At 36.4% G+C, this 21,674-nt stretch overlaps 1 protein-coding gene across 1 annotated transcript in view; it reads right to left on the bottom strand.

Annotated features, from left to right (window-relative positions):
* LOC131068951 (nardilysin-like) overlaps positions 1–21,674 on the bottom strand; it is a 250,475-nt gene that overhangs the window by 186,886 nt on the left and 41,915 nt on the right. The window contains exons 2-4 of the mRNA XM_058004237.2: positions 19,767–19,842; positions 16,034–16,080; positions 13,757–13,869 (exon numbers count right to left, since the gene is read on the bottom strand). Of these exons, the coding sequence (XP_057860220.2) occupies positions 13,757–13,869; positions 16,034–16,080; positions 19,767–19,842 (236 nt within the window). The remainder of the gene's footprint in view (positions 1–13,756; positions 13,870–16,033; positions 16,081–19,766; positions 19,843–21,674) is intronic.

The following is a 21,674-nucleotide window of genomic DNA, read 5'->3' as shown; positions in this document are numbered from 1 at the left end:
CTTGGAAATCAATAAAATATTGAAGTTATGGTGTTTTGTTGCAAATTTCTTGAGTTATCTTCATGGTTGTTTGATACACTTGAATTGTGCTCAATCGAAGTAGTTTGTTAATTTGAAAGACTAAGTGTGAGATTTGATATTTGGTAGGATTCGTAATCCAAACCACTAGCTTCTTGCTGATTGTAGGAACGCCTTGTGTGGTCGACTGGAGAACACTTTGAGTCCTTAATCTTCAATTATCATTGTGTCTTGGATATGTACCTTCGTAGTAGTGTCCTTGATCTTTGATGCATTGAATACCATTATATTACCTTAGAAGATCGCACTAATTTCAATTGAGTTGTTATCTTATGGCAAAATTGAAGTTGGTTGAGTCTTGCCAAATCTCGTCCATACTAAGTCATTCATAGGGTTAGGCTAGATTAGACCTCTTTAAACCCTATCTTTTTGCTATTTTTTTGAAAGTTCCTTTTTGTTTAGTAAAATCTTCGAGCTTTAGAATGCGTAAGACCCCTTGGAGGAAACAGCAAATCACATCATACCACTAAAAAAGCTTGTCCACACGTAGAGACCCTACTAAAAGAACCTTGGAGTCTACCTAACTGATCTTTTTTGCAGATCTTTAGCAGTTAGAGACTATTTTCTCAAGAGAGGATAAGATGCCTATTGGTATTTTATTCTGTGTATGATTGTGTACAAAATACACGTCAACAGGTATAAATAGCATCCTCAATTACAATGAACGGTCCAGATCAAAAGAAGATCAATGGCCAAGATTATGACACCTAAACCCTAATTAGGGTTTTATTACAAAAAGTCCCCCTTTTATTGCACAACATTAAATGCATAGCCAAATATTAAATTTGGCACAAAAATCTAGGAAACATAGACCAATGACAATTAAGGTGCCACATCATCTATAACAACCTTTCTTCTAGAATCTTATTCCCTTTCCAATGCTCCTTTTTAGCATATGCAATGAATCTAGACACGATTCCTTCGATCTCAGCAATTGGAATCTCAGGAAGATTCTTCATTCGTTCCTCCAAGTGGATGACCTGATCGAAAGCCTTGAGAAGAGCAGTGTCCCATCCAGGTTCAAGTTCTTTGATCTTCTCAATCAGGAGCATGGTGGCAAACATCTGATCCCATTGCTCATTTGTAATAACATTCTCATCTTTGCAAAAGATGACCTTGACTCTATCTTCTAATTCTTGCAAATCCACATCTGTCTCAACTGCAATCCTCCTGCCAAGAATAGTACATAATACTTCAAACACCTTGTCCTGGATCGGATGGATAATCTCTTCAACTTGATTGCATTTGTTACTGATGTCCTCAAAAAGAACTTCCTTCATCTGGAGTAAAGTTGACCATTGGAGTAAACTATGAGGTCCTCCATCTATTATCTTTTCTTGTGCTAAGACCTTCCTTGATGTTTGTCTGATTACTTGCAGGACAGGAATGATAACATCCTTAGTATGAGCAAAAGCAGCTACAATTATCATTAGGTTGTGGATGATCTCAAGAACCTGAATAGCTCGATGAATGGTCTGCATCATTCTTGTTGCAAATTCAATAGCAACTGTATGGGATTTGTCAATCCAAGAGCTCATAAGCTGAACCAAACTCCTGACTCTCTCTGCCTCGCCAACTGATTCAAGGGGAAGTGCCTGTGTAGGAGATACTGCTGGATCCTGACGTCTCAAAGGCTGATTGAGATGGCTAAAGTAGCCTCTCCAAGCACTGACCTCTCGCTCAAGCTTCCTACTCTTTTCCATTTCTTCTCTAAGCTTGTCCTTAAGTGCCTCAAATGAATCAGTGGCATCATCCAACGTCTGCTCGGCTGTGAGTGGACCAAGCTCAAATGTCTCTACATCATATTCCTCTGCGAGGATCTCACCTTCATACTTGTCCACTGCTGGTGTAGCTATCTGCAATTTCCTGGATCCTGTCTCATCTCTGATCATCTTGGACATCTTGGTGGCTTTCCTCTTTTCTGTCACTTCCTGAAAATTTCCAACAAGGCTCTCTAAATCAATCACATTATCTTCGTCCTCGATCACAATCACCCTTGTTAGTCTCTCTTTTAACCAATCTGGAATGGCAGATCTTGTTTCTCTAACCTGTATCTCATTAGGCAATGTTTCTTCTTCTCTGAGAGGAGATGTCACTTCGTCCTCGTTTTTGTCTTCATGTAGCTCATTGACTTGGAGAGATCGGCTTGATGAACGTTGAGATGCCTGTCCTTCTTCATGTTTATCGTTTTGTACCATTGATTCCATAGATTCCTCCATTTCAAGTGTCCTCTTCTCTTGTCGAGAAGATGTGCCGGATGAACGATCTCGGTTGACCTCTGGCTTCTTCTTGGAGGATTCCCTTTTCTCAGGTCTCTCTTTTCTCTTTGAGCCTCTAGGATGAGGATTACCCTCACTTACGCTTCGAAGGTTGCCTTCGCTTGTGCTTCTGGGATTAGGATTACCTTCACTTACACTTGCTCCTCCCTCACCTGGCCTTTCCTCCAAAGTAAAAGTCATAGATATGTCCTGCTCTCTCAACTTTTGATGTTGCACATCAACCCATCTGCGAGTACAAGACAAAACTGGAGCCATCAAGGCATCTAGATCCAAAATTTCAGGTTCGTTCCAATCTAGCCTTACTGCTTTGCTTTCTCGGTCATAAGATGATTGGAGATGTCTGCCACTGTTCTGAGCTTGGTCGGCCACTCTGTAAATTTTGCATTTTCTGATAAAGTCTAAAGGCAATCTGGAATGCATCTTTCTTTTCACTTCAAGATTATCTGAGAGATTCATCACAAAGTCCTCTACCTGAGGTTCATGTCTGTATTTCCTTCCGACTATCTCTTCTATATACCCATAAGGATCAAAACTCTCTCTCATGGCAAAGAATGAAAATGAATATAAAGCTAACTCCTTTTCCGCATCATCCATGGCTAGGGCATTAGGACATACCTCAACTGAATTTCCTAGTATGATAGGAACAGGAACTCCATTTCCATGCCTGTGTCTGAATGCCTTTGCATACGCTGCCAACTGTCTAGTTACCTCAAGTAACACTATTCTGTCTGTCGGATATCTTGGCAACATGTAGGGAGGTGAAGGACATCCATGAACTCTAATATATGTAAACTTCTGAAATTGGATGAACCAAGCACCGTACCTCTTTACAAGCTCTTGTGCATCCTGAGATAGCCGATTGTGAATTCCGCCTTGCAATGTCCTGGTGATGTTCATCGTGAAGGTATCATTGACCAACTTGTAGTCACTTCCTGGAGGATGATGCAAATGAACATAGGAATCACAAACTCTGACTTCCCCGAGCCCTCTCCCGATCACTCCTCTGTGAGGTAATCCTGCATATTCAAAACTCCTTATCAAGGCATATATGATGTATGAACTCATGCGGAAGGACTTGGTAGCCTTCAGTCTTCTTAATTGCACGTCCAAGCAATGGCTAATCATTCTAGCCCAGTGAATTGTTCCTTTTCCTTGAAATATCACTTGGATGAAGTAGAACATCCACTTCTCAAAATAGAAGGCTTGAGGAGCCCCTGTAACTCGGTTGAGTAATGTTATCAAATCTCTGTACTCCTCCTGGAAGTCGATCCTATGTGGTGTGTTCGGAATCTTGCTCAGGCGAGGACGGCTCTTGAGTAACCAATTCTTGTTGATGATGCCTAAGCAAGTGTCTGGATCATCTTCATACATGGACCTGGCTCCTTCTAAGCTTTTATAAATCATATCTTTATGTTCTGGCAAGTGAAGAGCTTCACTGATAGCTTCTTCTGAAAGATAAGCAAAAGTGTCTCCTTCCTTGGACACTATCGATCTGGACTGTGGATCATAATGGCGAGCACACTCGATCATCAACTCATGGCACTGGATTGCTGGAGGGAAGCCGGCCGCCTTGATAATGCCACTTTCAATTATTCTCCTTGCGACAGGTGATGGCTTGCCAATGTAAGGGACCTCTCGAAACTTCTTCACACTGAAGTTTCCCAGGTTAGTATCTCCAATGTTGCTCCACTTCGACACGATCTTGGTCCCCAATTCTTCGTTCTTTTGATCTTCCTTCATAAGGGCTGGACGACTGGTAGACGCTCCTGTCTTCGGGGTCGCCATCGTGACACCTACACAACATTTCATAATGAGTAATGGATTTTGCAATATAGAAATATAGATTAGATTAAAGATTGAATTTAGGAAACTTCATGATAAATCCTTGAATTATCATTTCCTAAATATAACGATGCAATTTTGGAATTCAAGATCCAAAATTCAAAATTCAAGATTGAGGCTAGGACGATTCAAAATTCAAAATTCAGACAAGGGAGATCTCGCCATACCTTTCTTGGGAACTAACTCTAAAAAGAAGCAAAATTAGGAAATTCGCCTAGGCAAAATGAAGGTTGGAGTCTTCAACGTGAGCTTCTCCTAGCAAATGCGCCTCCTTTATCAACTCCACCACCTTTGGGGTCTTCAACGTCTTGAAGAGAAAATTCGCTCCAACTCTAACCACAAACAAAGTTTGCACTCCTCCTTGGATGGAAATTTCGCTCCTCTCCTTGGGTCAAAATTCGCTCCCTCTATTGCTCTTCCAAATTCGCATGCAACAATGATTGAATGATGATTTAAAATGCTTGAAAGTACCCCTCTTATATAGGCGTTTACCCCTTTAATTGCACATAGGCCGACTTTTGGAAATAAGGCAAATAATAAATAAGATTTAAATAAAATGGAGGCCGACTTTTATAAAAATATGGAAATATAACCCCAAGCGCTCTCCCTTTTATTTAATTTAATAATTAATTAATTTAAATGCCTTTGTAATTAATAATTTCGATTTTTTAAAAGGCCCAATCAATTATTAAATGCCTTATGCGCTATTTTAAATGCCAATTTAATTAAATAATTCAAAGTTTTTATCGAATTTTAGCATTTAATGCACTTCAAAATTTATTGGCGCCAAAACATGAGAGATATAAGGGATACTAACCACATCGCTCTGGTCCCTGGGAGAGGGACAGGAGCGCCTTAGCCAACTTGGATTGATTTTCACGTTCAAAGTCACTTCCTTCACCTCCAAAATGGGATCTTCATTTATAACTTGGAGTTTGATCTATTCAATTTTTTGAAATGAATGCCTCTTAGACCATTTTCGCTCTGGTCCCTTCGTGAGGGACAGGAGCGATTTTTGCTTTTACTCCATGGTCCTTGTCTTTTGAATCGCCAAATCAACTTGCGAGGTAGGCAATGATCATCCTTGTTTGTTCTACGCATGCCAATCTTGTCCTTTGCAAAGCAAACTTAATTTTTGGAGATTTTCGCCCTGGTCCCTGACTGAGGGATAGGAGCGAACTTTACATTTTAGTCAAAATTTGCCGAGCCTTGGGGTCAATTCCTTGTTTATCATCATCGAAAGGCGTTCCCTACTTTGCACAATTCTTGCCTTGGCGTGATTCTGGAGGGAGATGTTTGATTTCATAGAAATCGCTCTGGTCCTTGACTGAAGGACAGGAGCGCCATTTTGTTCTTTGTGTGAACCCTTGATCATATCAACTTCAAATTGTCTTCAAAGCGAAAAACGTTGTTTCTTATTCCTTCTTAAGTCTTGCAAACGATAGTAGTACTCCAAAATTAGGCACACTTGAAGAGTTCGCTCTGGTCCCTTGGAGAGGGACAGGAGCGCCTTAGGCAATTTGAGCAAGTTTTGTGGTCCTTTGCAACTTCGTTCCTCTTAGAGACATCACAAACATCATTTTGATTCTGTATCTTGGCTTGGACTCGACCAAATTCGAAGGGAATGCTAGATAATGCATATTTCGCCCAGGTCCCTTGGAGAGGGACAGGAGCGAACTTTCATTAGTACGCTCATTTGTGTCTTGCCAACCTTCAAGATTATCTTCAACGGATTGGTTGGGTTGCCTTTCCTTCATCTCAAACTTGAAATTCGCTTTTCCTTGGTCCAAAACTTGTCCTTTGAGAAAATCGCTCTGGTCCCTTGGAGAGGGACAGGAGCTATCTTTAAAATTCGCCTTGGTCCCTGACAGAGGGACAGGAGCGAACTTGACTTCTTGGGTAGATTTTCTCTTCCGTGGTCCATCCAAGTTATATTCAATGGAAAAAACGCACTTTACTTGATCTCTTCCAAGTCGCGAAATCATTTAATCTTGCAAGAATAAGGCAAACTTGGTGTTCAAGCTCCGGTCCTTCAGTGAAGGACAGGAGCGATTTTGTCATTTTAGCATATTTCCTTGTTTGCAAATTACTTCAAATTATCTTCAACAGATGAAACATGTCCTCCTTGATCTCCTCGAATCGAAAAATTGTCTTGGCCCTGCAAGGACAGTGCAACTTTGAGAAACAAGCTCCGGTCCTCCAGTGAGGGACAGGAGCGATTTTTGTCCTTAAGGTCAAAACTTCAACTTTTCATTGCAAACGACTAAGTCTAAATACTCCATCACGTTGATTTCACCCCTTATTGCGTCCTTGACGCTTCAATTTGATCAAGGAAGGCCAAAAATGCCCTAAGTAAACCATTTCGCCCTGGTCCCTAGGAGAGGGACAAGAGCGATTTGGCCTTAAACTCTAAAAATTTGCCATTTTGAGTCTCAAAAATCTTCAAAACCTTCAATTCATGCTCGATTGCATCTCCTGGCGACCCTGAACAAGACAAATGAAACAAGTCAATAACCAAGATGCATAAAATACCAATTTCGCCCTGGTCCTTGACTGAAGGACAGGAGCGATTTTGCCTCCATAGGCCAAAATATCAAGAATTTAGGCTTTCAGTCACTTTACAAGGCATAATTAGGTCATCTCCAAGGCTAGGGGTCACTTATCAAACTTTCCAAAATTTGGTCAAAATTCACCCGGACAAAATTGCACAATTCCATCATCAACACTTAGGCAAAATTTGAACTTGCTTTCAAAATTCCGACTGGACCTAGACAGACACACCTGACATCCTGACAGACTCGTCCTATTTCAAAATTGCAATCCATGCGAGAATGCTCAATAAACTTTCAAAATTTGACTGGACTTCGGATTGAAAATATCAACAGGAAACCCTAAGGCTTAGCCCTAGTCCAGACGACTCACTCACATAATTCAAAACCCTAAAACAGAGAGAAGAACAGGCAAAACCGAGCAAAAAAAGAGGGGGTCTCCATTTCAATGGGGCGATGTGTGAAATGGTCACAACAGGACTATAATATATGGATGGAAAGATCTGTGTTTCTAGTTTTCAAATATGTCTATCTCATCAAATTTGATTCCGTTTTGTGCAAGATATGACGACTTTGGTGCAGGTCACTTGAAACCCTACCTAGGGTTAGCAGTTTTGGGGAAAATGTCATAACTTTTTGTTTTAACCATTGGATCTAGCTATAACTTGGAGGAAATGTTTGTAATTAGATTTTCTAACATCTCACCGAAGAGATTGGATAAATTTGGTAAATTGCAAAAGTTATTAATGACTGTGTGTGGCAGATCATAATGAAAGTGTTGATCAAAATTATGAAAATGTTCTACATCATTCAAAGGGAATTATGATGAGAGATGATTCATGCGTGATATTTCTTATATGGGCTCACCTTATGAAAGGAAATGTTTTAAACTTGATAAGTATTCCATGTTTTATTAAGGCACATGAATTATTGAGTTTGTAATTTATGCTATAATATTGGCTAGTAAAATCTTGTATGCTTCTATCATTGGTATTTCTGTTTGAGATAATTTAGTTTATGAGCTATTTGTAATCTCTCTCTGACATACCTTCAGAACGAAAGCACAATAAAATTGAATTAAAGGGAGAAATAAATTGATGCTTATAAACGAATTGATGATTGAGACCAGATGCAGAGGGAGTTTGACATTTCAAAAGAGCACAAGAGGTTGAGACAAGAACTTGAGCTTCAGAGGAAGCAGATGGTTCAATCAACTTGTGACAATTTTGATCATAGTGATTGAGAGGGATTTTCACTATTGAAGGTGAAACACTTATGAGGTAAAACTTGATTCAATTGATTATTATACTAAGGAAATCATTTAATGCCTTATGGGCCCTGTGTAAATCATAAGGAAGTGACGACTTCCAAATGATTTCCACTTGTATTTTTGAGGTTATTGGAATGTGACGATCTTACAATAACTTGAGCTTGTGGATAGAATCGCTGACAGAGGCAATCCACGTAAGAGCTTGTGGATAGAATCACCGACTGAGGCAATCCACGTGAGAGCTCATGGATAGAATCATCGACTGAGGCAATCCACGTGAGAGCTCATGGATAGAATCGCCGACTGAGGCAATCCACTTAAGAGCTTGTGGATAGAATCGTCGACTAAGGCAATCCACGTGAGAGCTCATGGATAGAATCGCCAACTGAGGCAATCCAAATAAGAGCTTGTGGATAGAATCGCCAACTTAGGCAATCCACGTGAGAGCTCATGGATAGAATCGCCAACTGAGGCAATCCACGTAAGAGCTTGTGGATAGAATCGCCGACTGAGGCAATCCACGTGAGATCTCATGGATAGAATCGCCGACTGAGGCAATCCACGTGAGAGCTCATGGATAGAATCGCCGACTGAGGCAATCCACACAAGAGCTTATGGATAGAAACGCCGACAAAGGCAGTCCACGCAAGAGCTTGTGAATAGAATTGCCGATGGAGGCAAATTCACACCTTGAAACTGTGGTCCCCTGTGATGAGCATCATATGGTTGATGCAAATACTCCCAATATCATGAGATGATATTTTTCGAGTTATGGTGAATATCATGTGCCTTGATATTCTTGTTTATACCATACTTCCCGATATCATAGTGAGATAATATTTTCTCTATTCCATAATTAATCTAGACTTAATGCATTTGCATTGATTTTATCTTCCCTAGCTAAGAGGGAGTGTTAATTATGTTTTGTGTAGCTATGGTGAGGACCATAAGTGTTGACATGGGAGATCACTATACATTCTTTCTGATCATCCTCCCTAGCTAAGAGGGAGTGTTAATGTTTGTAGCTTTAGTCGAATGATCATTTAGAATACATATAATATATGTTGATTAATAATAATATATTATTATGTTATATTATTATATTATTATTAATCATATAAAATTTAATATTCAATATCAATCTATTATATTATTCTAAATTAATAATTGATTGATGAAACATTATAATATTGATTAAATTATTATAATTAAAGGAGAGACATGTTCGTTCAAGGACATGCCTCTCCAAAGGAATATATATAGTATAATGTTATTCAATTTGAGAACACATAGAAATCCAAGAATGCAAGTATCAGATTGAATCAGATATATACATTAAAATACATCCAATAAAACCTGGGAAAATCAACACTAGCTGATATCCAGAACAGCCTGATCAACCTGATCATTCATAACTAGTGAAAGTTCCATGACCAAATATGGACAAGGATTTGCAATGCTCGTTCCAACTGGAAGAAGAAAGGACACAAGGAAACTTTGATCATCAGTAGATTGAAATGCACATAGATCATGAGTAGAACCAACATATCCACACCACAGGCCAGTATATGGAAAATGCATTCATAAGTAACCATATGATCAATGAGTTGTTGTTAAGGACCAAACAAACAAAAAGAACCCAATCAGACTACGCACTGGACACTAAAAATGCTTCACCCAATGGATCATTGAAACCAGATGATGCTACGGACACTATGAAGATATCCTCGTCAAATAAACTTAGTTCAATATCCCCATATTCAATGAATGTGCTTTCTCCCAATTCACCAACTTGTATGAATGATTTCCTGTCGCTATCAATTATAGAGTATGAGAAAAAGCTAATAATTGAAGGTTGGACAGATGTAATAGAAAATCCACTGACTAGTTCAATAGGATAGCCCAGCAAGGGTCATACATTAATAGCGAAAAGAACAGACCATACATCATCACAAGAAGCAGTAGCAAAAAATGGAGTAACTGTAGAGTGATAAGTTTATGAAGAAACCATACAGAATGAATTGCTCGCAAGGGTTGTGTAGTACGAAGTCCACATAATGTAGCTGTACAAAAACAATAGCAATAGATAATGATTGTACAACAACACCTAAGAATTGTTTTGGCCATACTTTTGAAGAAGAGACTATACATGGCTGTACAATAGGAAGAAGACAGAGACAATATCGTATGATGGAGATATAGTAGCAAGAAAAAGAGGCAATATGATAAATAATGGTAATTTTTTATTATAATAAGCTAGCCATACAGAAAGAACTTTACTACCAAAATTTTTTATTTTCTTATCTTTCATTTTGTTGTACAGTCAACGGGAGCAGACAAGGTCATACAACTGATAATAATTTTCACGTTTTAGGTGTTGCTTTCTGAAATGTCATATAATGTAATTTGGAACCTTTATCCATTCTTTGAAAGGCCATACAAGAGGAAAGAAGGCTTTAGGAATATGAAATTCAAATTGTTTTATTATTGGCAGTCATACAGTGGTAGAGAAAATGGTTTCTTAAAAATTATTATTGTTAATTGATTTTGCATGGTTGGTTGTACATTATCGAAAGGGGAATATTTCTTGTTTATTTTGATTTGCTTCTTCATATATGGTTACACGATGATCAAGGGATAAACTTTATAATTTCAATTTTTAATATTTACCTTTTCTACCCATTTTAAAAAGCTTGAACTTTTATTACTGTTTTATTTTTCTTTTTTTTTAAGGTGTAAACAATTTTGACTCAGAGCTATGAACCGGTCAAGTCACAAACAGGGGACCCATCCCCGATAGAAACATTCAACAACACCCCAGCCGGGTTTGAACCTTTGATGGCAAGAACAACAACGCCACAACTTAACCATCACACTGCCAATAGTGGCTTTTCTCTTTTTCATTTTTCTCTTGTAGGGCCCACCTAGTATTTTCCTCTTTGACTTCCATATTTTTCTTTTTCTATCTAACCCGCTGTACGATACTTCACCCTTGGTTACTTCTGTACAACGTGTTGTGAAGTATATTTTCCATTTTTGTAAATTTACTATGAAGTCTACTCTGGTCTGACTTAGATGTCATGACAAATATGCAACATGAATAGGGTCCTTTACAGCATTTGTAAGCAAAATAAGTATTTGTAAAATCCAAATCGAATATTTTTTAATATTATTATTCTGAGCCATACCTCCAATATCAATTACCTTTGGTACTGCTGTTGGAAGATCAATGTCAATCAAATGTGAAACTTCTTGTCTTCAAGAATTCTGAATAACTATCAACTCCAAACCATGTACTTCATCCAACACAAATGAACTATTCAACGGTTTAGAACTTGGCAATAAACTATACCTTCACAAAGCTCTGACCCATTGCTTAAATTACTTTCAAAGCCACGTCCTTACCTTGACTCAGTAATTTGTCTTATTCACACTTTGTAACTTAATGAGCATCTTGCAATCGATTTCTGACCAATTCTCCTGGTCAAATTAAATGATCGTCCAGCTCTGTGCTACCATGATTTAATGAAGTCCTCACATTTAAATATAATCATTCACCAAAATAATGATTTTTTTGTCCAGCTTTATTCCAAACAAATAAGTAATCATTTTTCAGTCATAATAATTTTGCTCTGAAAATAACAATTTTACCTATGAAGTAAACCCTTGTTCTGAAAACCTGATCAAACTCTCTGAAATTTGTCTTTTAAAAAGACTACGAATTTCATTGTTGAAGCCAAGTGTTAATCCTGAAGCTAATCCACCCATGGATGGAGTTGGGTTTTCGTCCAATCCACTGACTGACCCTAGGGTTTTCATTCCGAGCTGAAGAATGAACCAGGTTCAATCTCTGAAGACAAACTTTTATAAAAGTAATCCAGAATGCTCCAAAAGACTCTCATTCCTCCTTTTCTAATCTTTCCAGGAACTTTCCAGATAGAATATAATTTACTATTCAATATCAAACTTTCGGAAAGTATTTTTAATTAAGTGGCCATATGATATTTAATTATATGTTATTTGTCACTTCAATTAAATTAATAAAAAAAGTTATCTTTACGATTTAATCTATTGAGACAACTTTATAATAATTAATTTAAATATTTATTCGCTTATAATTTCTCATTACATGGCACAATGCGAATAAAAATACGTCTGACATCCTGCTAGAATCACTTGAAAAAAAGGGGACATTACGAGTTGACAATTATATGCACATTGAACACTCGATGTTTTGGATTTTAATTAAGTGCTTTCAAGGCCTAGAAAATAACCATAGCATCACACAAGAAAATTAGAATTGTTACACTATGCACCATTTGAATGATAATTCATATCAACAAATTTACTTGATTTTGGACCATAAAGCAAGTTCAATAGACAAAATCACTTGGGTATTTTGATGATCCTTGAGAATAAAGACTTTCAAACTTATAATTCCAATGGGATGAGAAAAAATTGTACTTGACAATTTTCATGCACTAACGAGTTAAAAAAGGCAACTCTGAATAATATGCCTCATTTAATCCTAAAGGGCAAAAATTGGGCATGCTATTTCTCATTGAGAAAAATCAAAAAATAGGGGTAACAGGCATAAACCTGGAACCATGAAGGGCAGATCCATACAATAAGACAATTAATGATATAGTTAGGTTCATTATGAAGAGAACTGGAGAGAGCTTATTAAACATTTAGTACCCTGAAGTTGACCAATAGGAGAAGCATAAACATCAGGAGCATATTTCATTCAACTTGTTTTAGTTATCATCAAAAACAAGCCACATTACTCCACAGATTGACTTATATGGATAGCTAAATCTAATGTTGAAAAATCTGTTCAACACGTTAAAATACAACCTTAGATACACATTAAAAGATACACAAACCATATTACTGCACTACAGATAGCCATAAAGTCCACAAGAAAGTAAGTTTTACAGATCAAAATGCAAGTTCAAATATATTGAAAGACATTAAGGCAGCGCAATCAAGATTGAAAGAAAATTCATGGCAAACGACTATCCAACATTATAGGGATAGCACATAAACTCTGCAAGTAAAAGAATGACATATGCCTATCAATTTCGAAACTTTTGGTAAGTCGAGCACTATTAATAATTTTTGGAAGGCTCTGGAAATAGTGAGAATAAATATCCTTAAATAAAGGAATACTGAATTTATCATGCTACTCTAATCAACAGATTTCATATTTATCCATGGCATTAAATGTACTTGTCTTCAATATTTATACAAGTTAACCATCGTGGCAAGGAGTATATTTTCTTGAAATTTATGAGAAAACATATATTAACTAAATATTTGTTTCCATTCCTATCACAAGGAAAAAAAAACAATCATTTGATATCACTTTATCAACAAAACAGAAATCACTGGAGCAGAGAATGATTGAAAGAGATCAGACAGTTTCACCTATTCCAATTAAGTTCAACCAAGCCTGGTACCCATCATGCCAGATACAGTACAAACTAATTAATAAGAAAAATTAAAAGATAAGAATCAGAAACTCATGCAAGATGTATACCTAGCTTCAATAAGCTATATCAAAATATACACGGTACATTTGAATGCCACACAGACAAAAGAAAATAAATGTACCCAACATACAGACCAATGAACCTTAATGGTTACTAAAATTTAATTTATGCTTCATTGGAAAGATCAATCTGAAACCATTCGACACTGAACTCTTAACACTAGATGCAAAGGTACACATTTACCTCTTCAAGGCTTGTTTTAGGAATTCACAGTTCACCTCAAAATAATAACATGTATGCTCAGTCTCTGTGTAAGCATTTGAGGAGCCGCCATGCCTTGACAAGTATCGATCATACTGCAGTAGAATCCAACAAGTTCAACTCGAGGGGACAAACAAGAGATTTTAATATGCAAATGCAAATATGTAGGCAAGAAAGGTTAACATGATCTAAAGCCAGAATGCATTTAGTTACACATCAACTCATATTTAACATGTGAAAAAAGAACCTCATTATTTCCACATATCTATTGATACTATACATCGTGATTATAAATAGCAAATTAACTTTACAATAAGTATTACTGGTATGAAACTCTTATGAAATAGTTAACTGCTTGGAAAAAAACTCTTCCACATGAGAGTTACACATGCACTCCTTGGACATTGGCAGTTAAAACATTGCCAGCCTCAGCTTTCAATACTGTTGTCACAAGCAGAGATTTCTGACATTAAACTAAAGATGACAAGAAGAAAAAGATGTCACAGATCAAAATCTAACCAATGTGAATAAACTCATGATAAGCCATAACCTAGAGATTCACAATGTCAGGAAAACTAATCGACCAAGCTCATCACTAAAGTCCCCTAAATATCAATAATTAATTAAAAATTCACAAATTTTGCCCACATAATAGTTTTCCAGTCAACCTACCAAGCATGGCTTTCACAAGATTTTAAAAATTAAGAGATAAGTACTCCAACACTGTAAGGTGAATGAAGGTAAAGGGAGTTTTTAAAGTCACTGCCAAACAAGACACCAATTTTATTGTATGGATAAAGAAAGCTTATTTTACAGAACTGCAATCTCTCATCTCCTAAGTGTGCACAAATTGAACCAAAACCATAATCAGACAATAAGTAGATATGCAGCATATGCTACATGCTAATACCAGCCTGAACAACCAATCCTAAAATGGATGTGGTGAGTGATTAAAAATATAGCAGGTTTCAATAACCTTTTGTAAAGACCCTTACAAATCAAATGAACACTAGAGTTGAACCAGAAGAGAGAGACACATGTTTTTTAAGTTGCTCAAAAGAAGAATCAATAATCTTATATCTTATAGGAATTGTTGATGGGTATATTGAAATTCATATCTGAAACTAAAAGTATGGCAAATATAAACATTTTGGGGAAGGTCTAGGGCTTCAAAAAGCCTTCTAGGGCCCAAGAGTTCCTCAAATAAATCTGGATACAAAATCCAGTTTCAGCTTCACAATCATGCTTTACCTTTCCCCAACTGAAATAAATCAACAAATGCTTTTATACCATGTAATGCCAGTACAATGACAGGCGTCTCAATTCATATTGGTCATGGGTTGCTTAGTAATTAGACCCACATTTACCTAATGACAACGTCTACACATTTAGAACCAAAAACAAATTAAGTTCATGACTTCTAAATTTCAGAAGTCAAATGGATAACACACTAGTGCAAGGCAAGAAAAATGCAAAGACGATCAATTGCCCCAGTGGTGAACTGTCATGGAACATCATAATTGGTGACTACTGAAACAGATGAGATGCAAATTAAAATTTGGGGAAAAACATTTAATAGTAGAGGTTGGCCTAGCTCCCCAGATGGTGATTCAAACAAGGCTATGATGGTGGATGATAAATGGTCAATTTTTTTTAATAATGAAAGCCAATCAGGATAGGGTGCAGTCCCAGAAGTAATGGGAACTCACCAAAAATGCATTCATTGTATGTTTTTAAACTTTTTATTCTATCATATGCCTTAATATTTAATATTCATTTATTTTAACTGGAAATATAAATATTACAGGATCGCATTAAAAGCAATTGTTAATGGATAGATGCAACCCCACGAATAATAACCACTCCAAAACATGCATTAGTTGAATGTACAAGAACTTTAACAATAGAGTATGCCTCAATATTCGCTTAATAGATTAAAAAATGCATATTTATAAGCAATCAATAAAAGCAATTATTAATTTAGTATTAAGTCAGTTAACTATTGACAATGAAATCTAATAAAAAAAACTCTCTATTGAAAACAACAAATTATAATATCTGCATATTTGAACTGGAGATGAGGAATGTTTCACATCCTAGTTATGCAAACTTGAATTTACAAGTATACTGTGCAATCATTTTGCACCATCTGAAATGAACTTACACAAATCCTACTCAAGTAGATGAGCAATAAGGTTAACCTGCCAATATGAACAATTATTAATATGAAAACAATGACCAATGGGATGAAGGCCACACCTCATTTTCATCTGGAAATTCAGAACTCCCCATAAACAGCATGTGCTCTGCAGAGATGTGAAGTCATTAATGCGAGAATAGTAACAACTTTTAGTATAGTGACTAATAAATGTTTCTTTTATTTATGAAAGAAAAAATATATATTTAAAAAAGTCACAAGTAAAGGGCAAACTATAAAAATCTACCACACTTTTAATAAATACAAAATTACTCATCTGGAAGCAAAAAACAGTGACAACAGCAGTAGATTTTAAATAAGTGAACAGCTATGTAATACAAAAGTGCTGCTAAAAAGATACCCAAGAGACTAACAAAGTCTGTCAGCACAGATATGTACATAAGAGAGGCGGAATTCAGAAAGAAAACATCAAGAGCTAGGAGAGAGCTAGTGTTCTCTAAAGTACGATAGCCAAAAGGGTACTGCAAGCAGGTCTAATCTTGAAGAGTGTCCCAAGCATTCAATGTTACCTGAGGTTGAACAGGTCCAGCTCACCAAATGTGTCCTCTAGCAACAGCATTTTTTGAGTTTTCCCCATGAAAATCTAGATTGGGGTGGAGCAGGAAGATCTGCTTGTTATTATATTATCTCAATGATTTGTCATCTAGCATTCTCTGATAACAGCAGGTTGTTAATAGCCTACAGAGTGCTCTCATGTTTGGTTAATAACATTGAGTTTGTCAATATTAGGATTTATGGTGTCTATTTTTTCCTACTGTTTACTTCAAATGTGCAGCAGATGCAGCAGTTTAATCTCCATGAAAGGGTTGTCAGTTTTGCTTCCCTCATATATTTTCCTCAAGCCCAAATGGCACTGGCCATCTCATGCAATATCACAAGGTGGTTGTGGTCAGTTATATGGGGATTTCCACAGTTGAGCAGCAGATTTCTGATGGCCACCATATGCACTGGAGGTCAGTGCTAAGGATAGTGCATGGAAAGGATGCCACTGAGTATAGCTAGAATGGAGGTTGATTTTGGATGAGGAGCTGAATGGGTAAGAGAGGAACCCAGATTGGGCAGAGACATATCAAGCATGATAATGGTGGCAGGGGAGCAAAAATGCAACATATGGTGGGATGATATTGAATGCAATCAAAATACTGAAATGCATATTTGGTGAGTGGGCATGAGGGTCGGAACCAACAAAAAATTGAGATTATACAAAATTAATTCCCCAAAAGGATTCCTCGAAATAGTGAAACCAATGATGAAGGGGCACTAGTTACCTTGGAGAATGGAGTGTGTACCTTGAAATCCAATGTAATAGGATGAGAAGAGTGAAAATCCTTGCTGCACTTCCTGGTAGGGCTAAAATGGAGGTTTATTTTGGATGAGGAGCTGAATCGGTAAGGGAGGGACCCAGATTGGGCAGAGGCATATCAAGCATGATGATGGTGACGGGAGCAAAAATGCGCAACATATGGTGGGATGATATTGAATGCAATCAAAATACTGAAATGCATATTTGGTGAGTAGGTAAGAGGGTCAGAACCAACAGAAAATTGAGATTATACAAAATTAATTCCCCAAAAGGATTCCTCAAAATAGTGAAACCAATAGATAGAGAGGCACTACTTACCTTGGAGAATGGTGTACCTCGTAATCCAATGTAATAGGTTGAGAAGAGTGAAAAGCCTTGCTGCACTTCCTCTTCATGCTTGCTTTGTGTTAGCCTCTCATCTTCCTTCTATAGACTTGAACTTCAAAGGGATTGTAAGCTTTTTTCTTGGCTATCAGTTTGTTGATAGTTATATTTATGTTTATAGCAGCCTGTGTGGAGCTCCTTCTAAATTTCATCCTTGTGTCAAAACGGATAATGTCTGGAGGTGGTAGGTGACAAATCTTCATCGATCTTCCACAGATGATTGAGACCGGGAGTATGAATGATATGAAACTACCAAAATCCTTTTTTGGGAAGGGAACGCCACCAAAAGAATGAAGTTAGGATGAAGGCCAGCTTATGGAGCTGCAGAAAGAGAGGTCACTGAGGTGGAGGAGAAATTGTCTTGTTTCAATGACCTATGAACATATCATCAGACCCTTGATCCACAGGCCACCACTCCATTCTGAGGCATATAGTGCAGGAGGGCACTTTAAAATAAAAAATATAGAGGTGACACATCAGTGCCCCATGTTGCTGAAAACAAGTCTGAGTAGATAAAACCACTTGTTCCCTGACAGACTTCATGCTTGTCCATTGTACTATACTTATTCTCTGAGTTACCGGGTTCGCCTATATAGGCCCCCGTATTGCCCAAATACGGTTCGTGGTTCGTGGTTCGTATACGGTACGAAATACGGTTCGGCAAATCCAGTAGCCATACGCTATGTCACAGCATTTGCCTAAAATTCGTAGGGTTTAAAGAGTTTTTTCTGTAAAAATATATTTGATAAAAAGCCCTTATATTTGCGTTTTTTTCCACGTCAGAGGAGAAGAATCGCTGGAATGATTCCTAAATTTCTTGTGGTGGCCAGTAGCGAGGCTGTTCTTTATCCACGAACAGCTGTAGTTGCAAGTCCAATTGATTCAAGGGGTAACGATACACAGTCTGTCTTCTCTGTCTGCTCCAGTGACGGAGAAAATGAATGCCGTAATAATTAACATTCGGTTTTATTTAAACTTTAGGTTTGCTTTATTTTATCTTTAGGTTTGCTTTATTTTAAATTTCTTTTAAAAATAAAACATCTTTATATTTTATGTTTTATTTTTAAACTATGTTCATTAGTTATTAATTTTCAAGTTTTTAATAAATCACAATTCAATGATATATGATATATTATAATAGATATATTATTATATATTGTATTATATTATATTATATTATATTATATTATATTATATTATATTATATGATAATGATATTATTAAATATTATAATATATTATGTTATTAATTATATATATATATAAATTTTACATTGTTTTTGTACTAACGAACCCAAACGAACCCAAACCCCTTTTCAAAATTTTGCTGTACCGGTTCTTCGAACCCAAACCAGTGCCTGAAACCGAACCGGCAACCTAGCTTATTCTTACATTATCTGGAGCAATATATTCTTGTACACTTAGTGAAATTCCTAGACTGACATTAAAGAGAAAAAATATTTAGGGTTTCTTTCAATGGAAAATCAACAAATGCTGCTGTTAACAAACTGATTAATAAGGTTTGTCAATGCATATACCGGTCAGATAACATTACCAGTGTTCAAAATGTTTTGATATAGATGTCTTATCTTTGAAAAAAATAAAAATTTAGATCCATGGGTTCAAACTTCAAACTTCAAGGAACTAACAATACACATGTACATGGCCATTTAATGCTAATGTATATGTATGCACATGAATTTGTGTATCAAGATGTTTGATATATTAAATATTTAGAGTCACTGCTATGTTGTAGTTTTAGCAATTGAAAACCCTTTTATAAAGCCAGTCAAGCTTTGTTGTGGTTTATTTGTAGAACAATCTTTCTAGCATTGTTTATTATTCCAGACTTTCCACTATATATCAAACATGAGCAAGGAAACATTTTTTGCCAAAAGCATAACAATCTCAAGTCAGATTTTAGTGGTCGCAGTTGTCCAAAACTTATACAACTAGTTCCCATGCATAATAATATACAGAAAAGTGGAATGCAAAAAAATAAAGTAGTAGATAATAACACATTAAGAGAGGAGTGTGTTTGACCATATATTAATGTATTAATCTGAGAAGGAGCCAACCACAACTAACCTAAAAAATGTGCAAGACCTTGGCCATCCAATGGATCTGAGAAACTGCCCACTCCCACACACATTGCTGCAGCTGCCTGCCAATTCCCATTAGTCAAATCGAAGTATTCCAAGCAACTCAGAACTAACCAATCTACCAAATGCAAATTGATACATAAATCAAAAATAGTACCAAATAGGAGGCAAATACGACACAATTACTCGTATTTTCTTGCAAACTGTCGCTAATAATAACATCTTAAGTAAGCCTTAAAAATGAATATATTGTGAACCTGGCATTCAGCTATCATTATTTGAAGCCCATTTACACCAAAATATAAAAACATTGAATCTGAAAAACATACTCTTTATTCTACAAAGGATAAAATTCAAATAATTGTCTCACGAACATCAAGTTAAGCTAAATATAGCTTGTATCAAGTTATGTCTTGGCTACTCCATGGCCACATCAAACAAGTCATGATCTTTGCATGGAAAATATTGTCTCAAAAAAGATTATCCAAACCCGATGAATAAGCAAACACAGGTTATGATATCAGGTGATTTAGAGGGTAATATTAGGCAGAGTTTAAAAACATGCAGACTACTCAGTGCGTTTTTTTTCAAAAGGGTACTTTCAAGGTAAACTTCCTAAAATGCAGTAACTAAGTTTTTTACAAGTGGTGCCAGGAAAAATCAGCAAGTATTTACCCAGTTTCAAGAGGTCTGGCAAAAATATTTGGGGGCCGTCATTTGGACACAGTTTGAACAATGATAAAACAACTATTTTTTGCCTATTTAATGGTAAATGCCATAATTAAACCTCACATGGCAATTGAGCATCCTTGAAAGCAATTTGAAAGGAATTTTGGTGGATTTGAGGAATTTCAGTTTCCGGGTTAAATTTTTTCTTTACTTTTTTTTCCAAGCATGTAAGTTATTTCTAGAATGTTAATAATAGATCTATAAACATTATTTACAATTTTCCTTGCAATAAATTTCATTTTGAAATTTTATTGCTGATTGATACTAGATTTTTTAATGAAATAACTGTTTTTTTCCTTAAACAAAGGATTTAACACTTCAAGCAGTAAAAATGATTTTTGAGAAAAATTAATTAATGGCATGCTCCATTGCTATTCAATTAACATATTAAATTTGTAATAAAAGATTCATATATGAATTTTATTTGGATTTTCCAGTGTTCCATGGGGATGGATCCCCCTAAAATTTGTACGTCCAAAGGACAAGAACATCCTACCACCACCGCCTAAGTTTTGGGAACATTTCTAAGACATCCCCCTCTAGAGGGGATGTTTCCAAGATGTCACATTTTGGGGGGTCTTTTAGGGACTCTGGGACATCCCCGAGACAACCAAGGGACTCCTAGGAGTTTCCCAAACATCCCAGAGATGCCCAGGCATCCCCTGTAATGGAAAGCTGAAAAACATAAAAATAAAAAAATTTAAAAAAATTGAAATGGTACCACAAGCTGTCACACCCAAACCCTAAACACTCACAAAAGATTTGTATATAGGCATCTAAGCCTCATTCCAACTCACAGCAAAGTTTCAACAACAAAGCTGACAGTCGCAATAGCAAGTTATAAGAGTGAAATAAATAGCAAGTTAAGGAATTAGGATTGAGAAATAGTGAAAAGAAGAGCAACAGGAAGATTGAAACCAATCCACCATTGAATCAAAGGATTCAAAGCATCATTCAAGCCTCAAGATAGGCTCCCTTCATGACTTGTTTTTATTTTATTTTATTTTTCATTTTTCAGTTTAGTAACTAATTAATCATTACTAATTTTAGTTGACAAATTTAGTGATTAACTAAGAGGTTTACAATATACATTGTTGCAGATTTCAATTTAAATTCAATATTTTAATTTTACAAAAGAATAATTGTAATGTCCCCTTTTGGGATA

This window comes from Cryptomeria japonica, chromosome 7, assembly GCF_030272615.1.
Source record: "Cryptomeria japonica chromosome 7, Sugi_1.0, whole genome shotgun sequence".
Lineage (NCBI taxonomy): Eukaryota > Viridiplantae > Streptophyta > Pinopsida > Cupressales > Cupressaceae > Cryptomeria > Cryptomeria japonica.
This window is presented reverse-complemented; position numbering and strand designations above follow the sequence as displayed.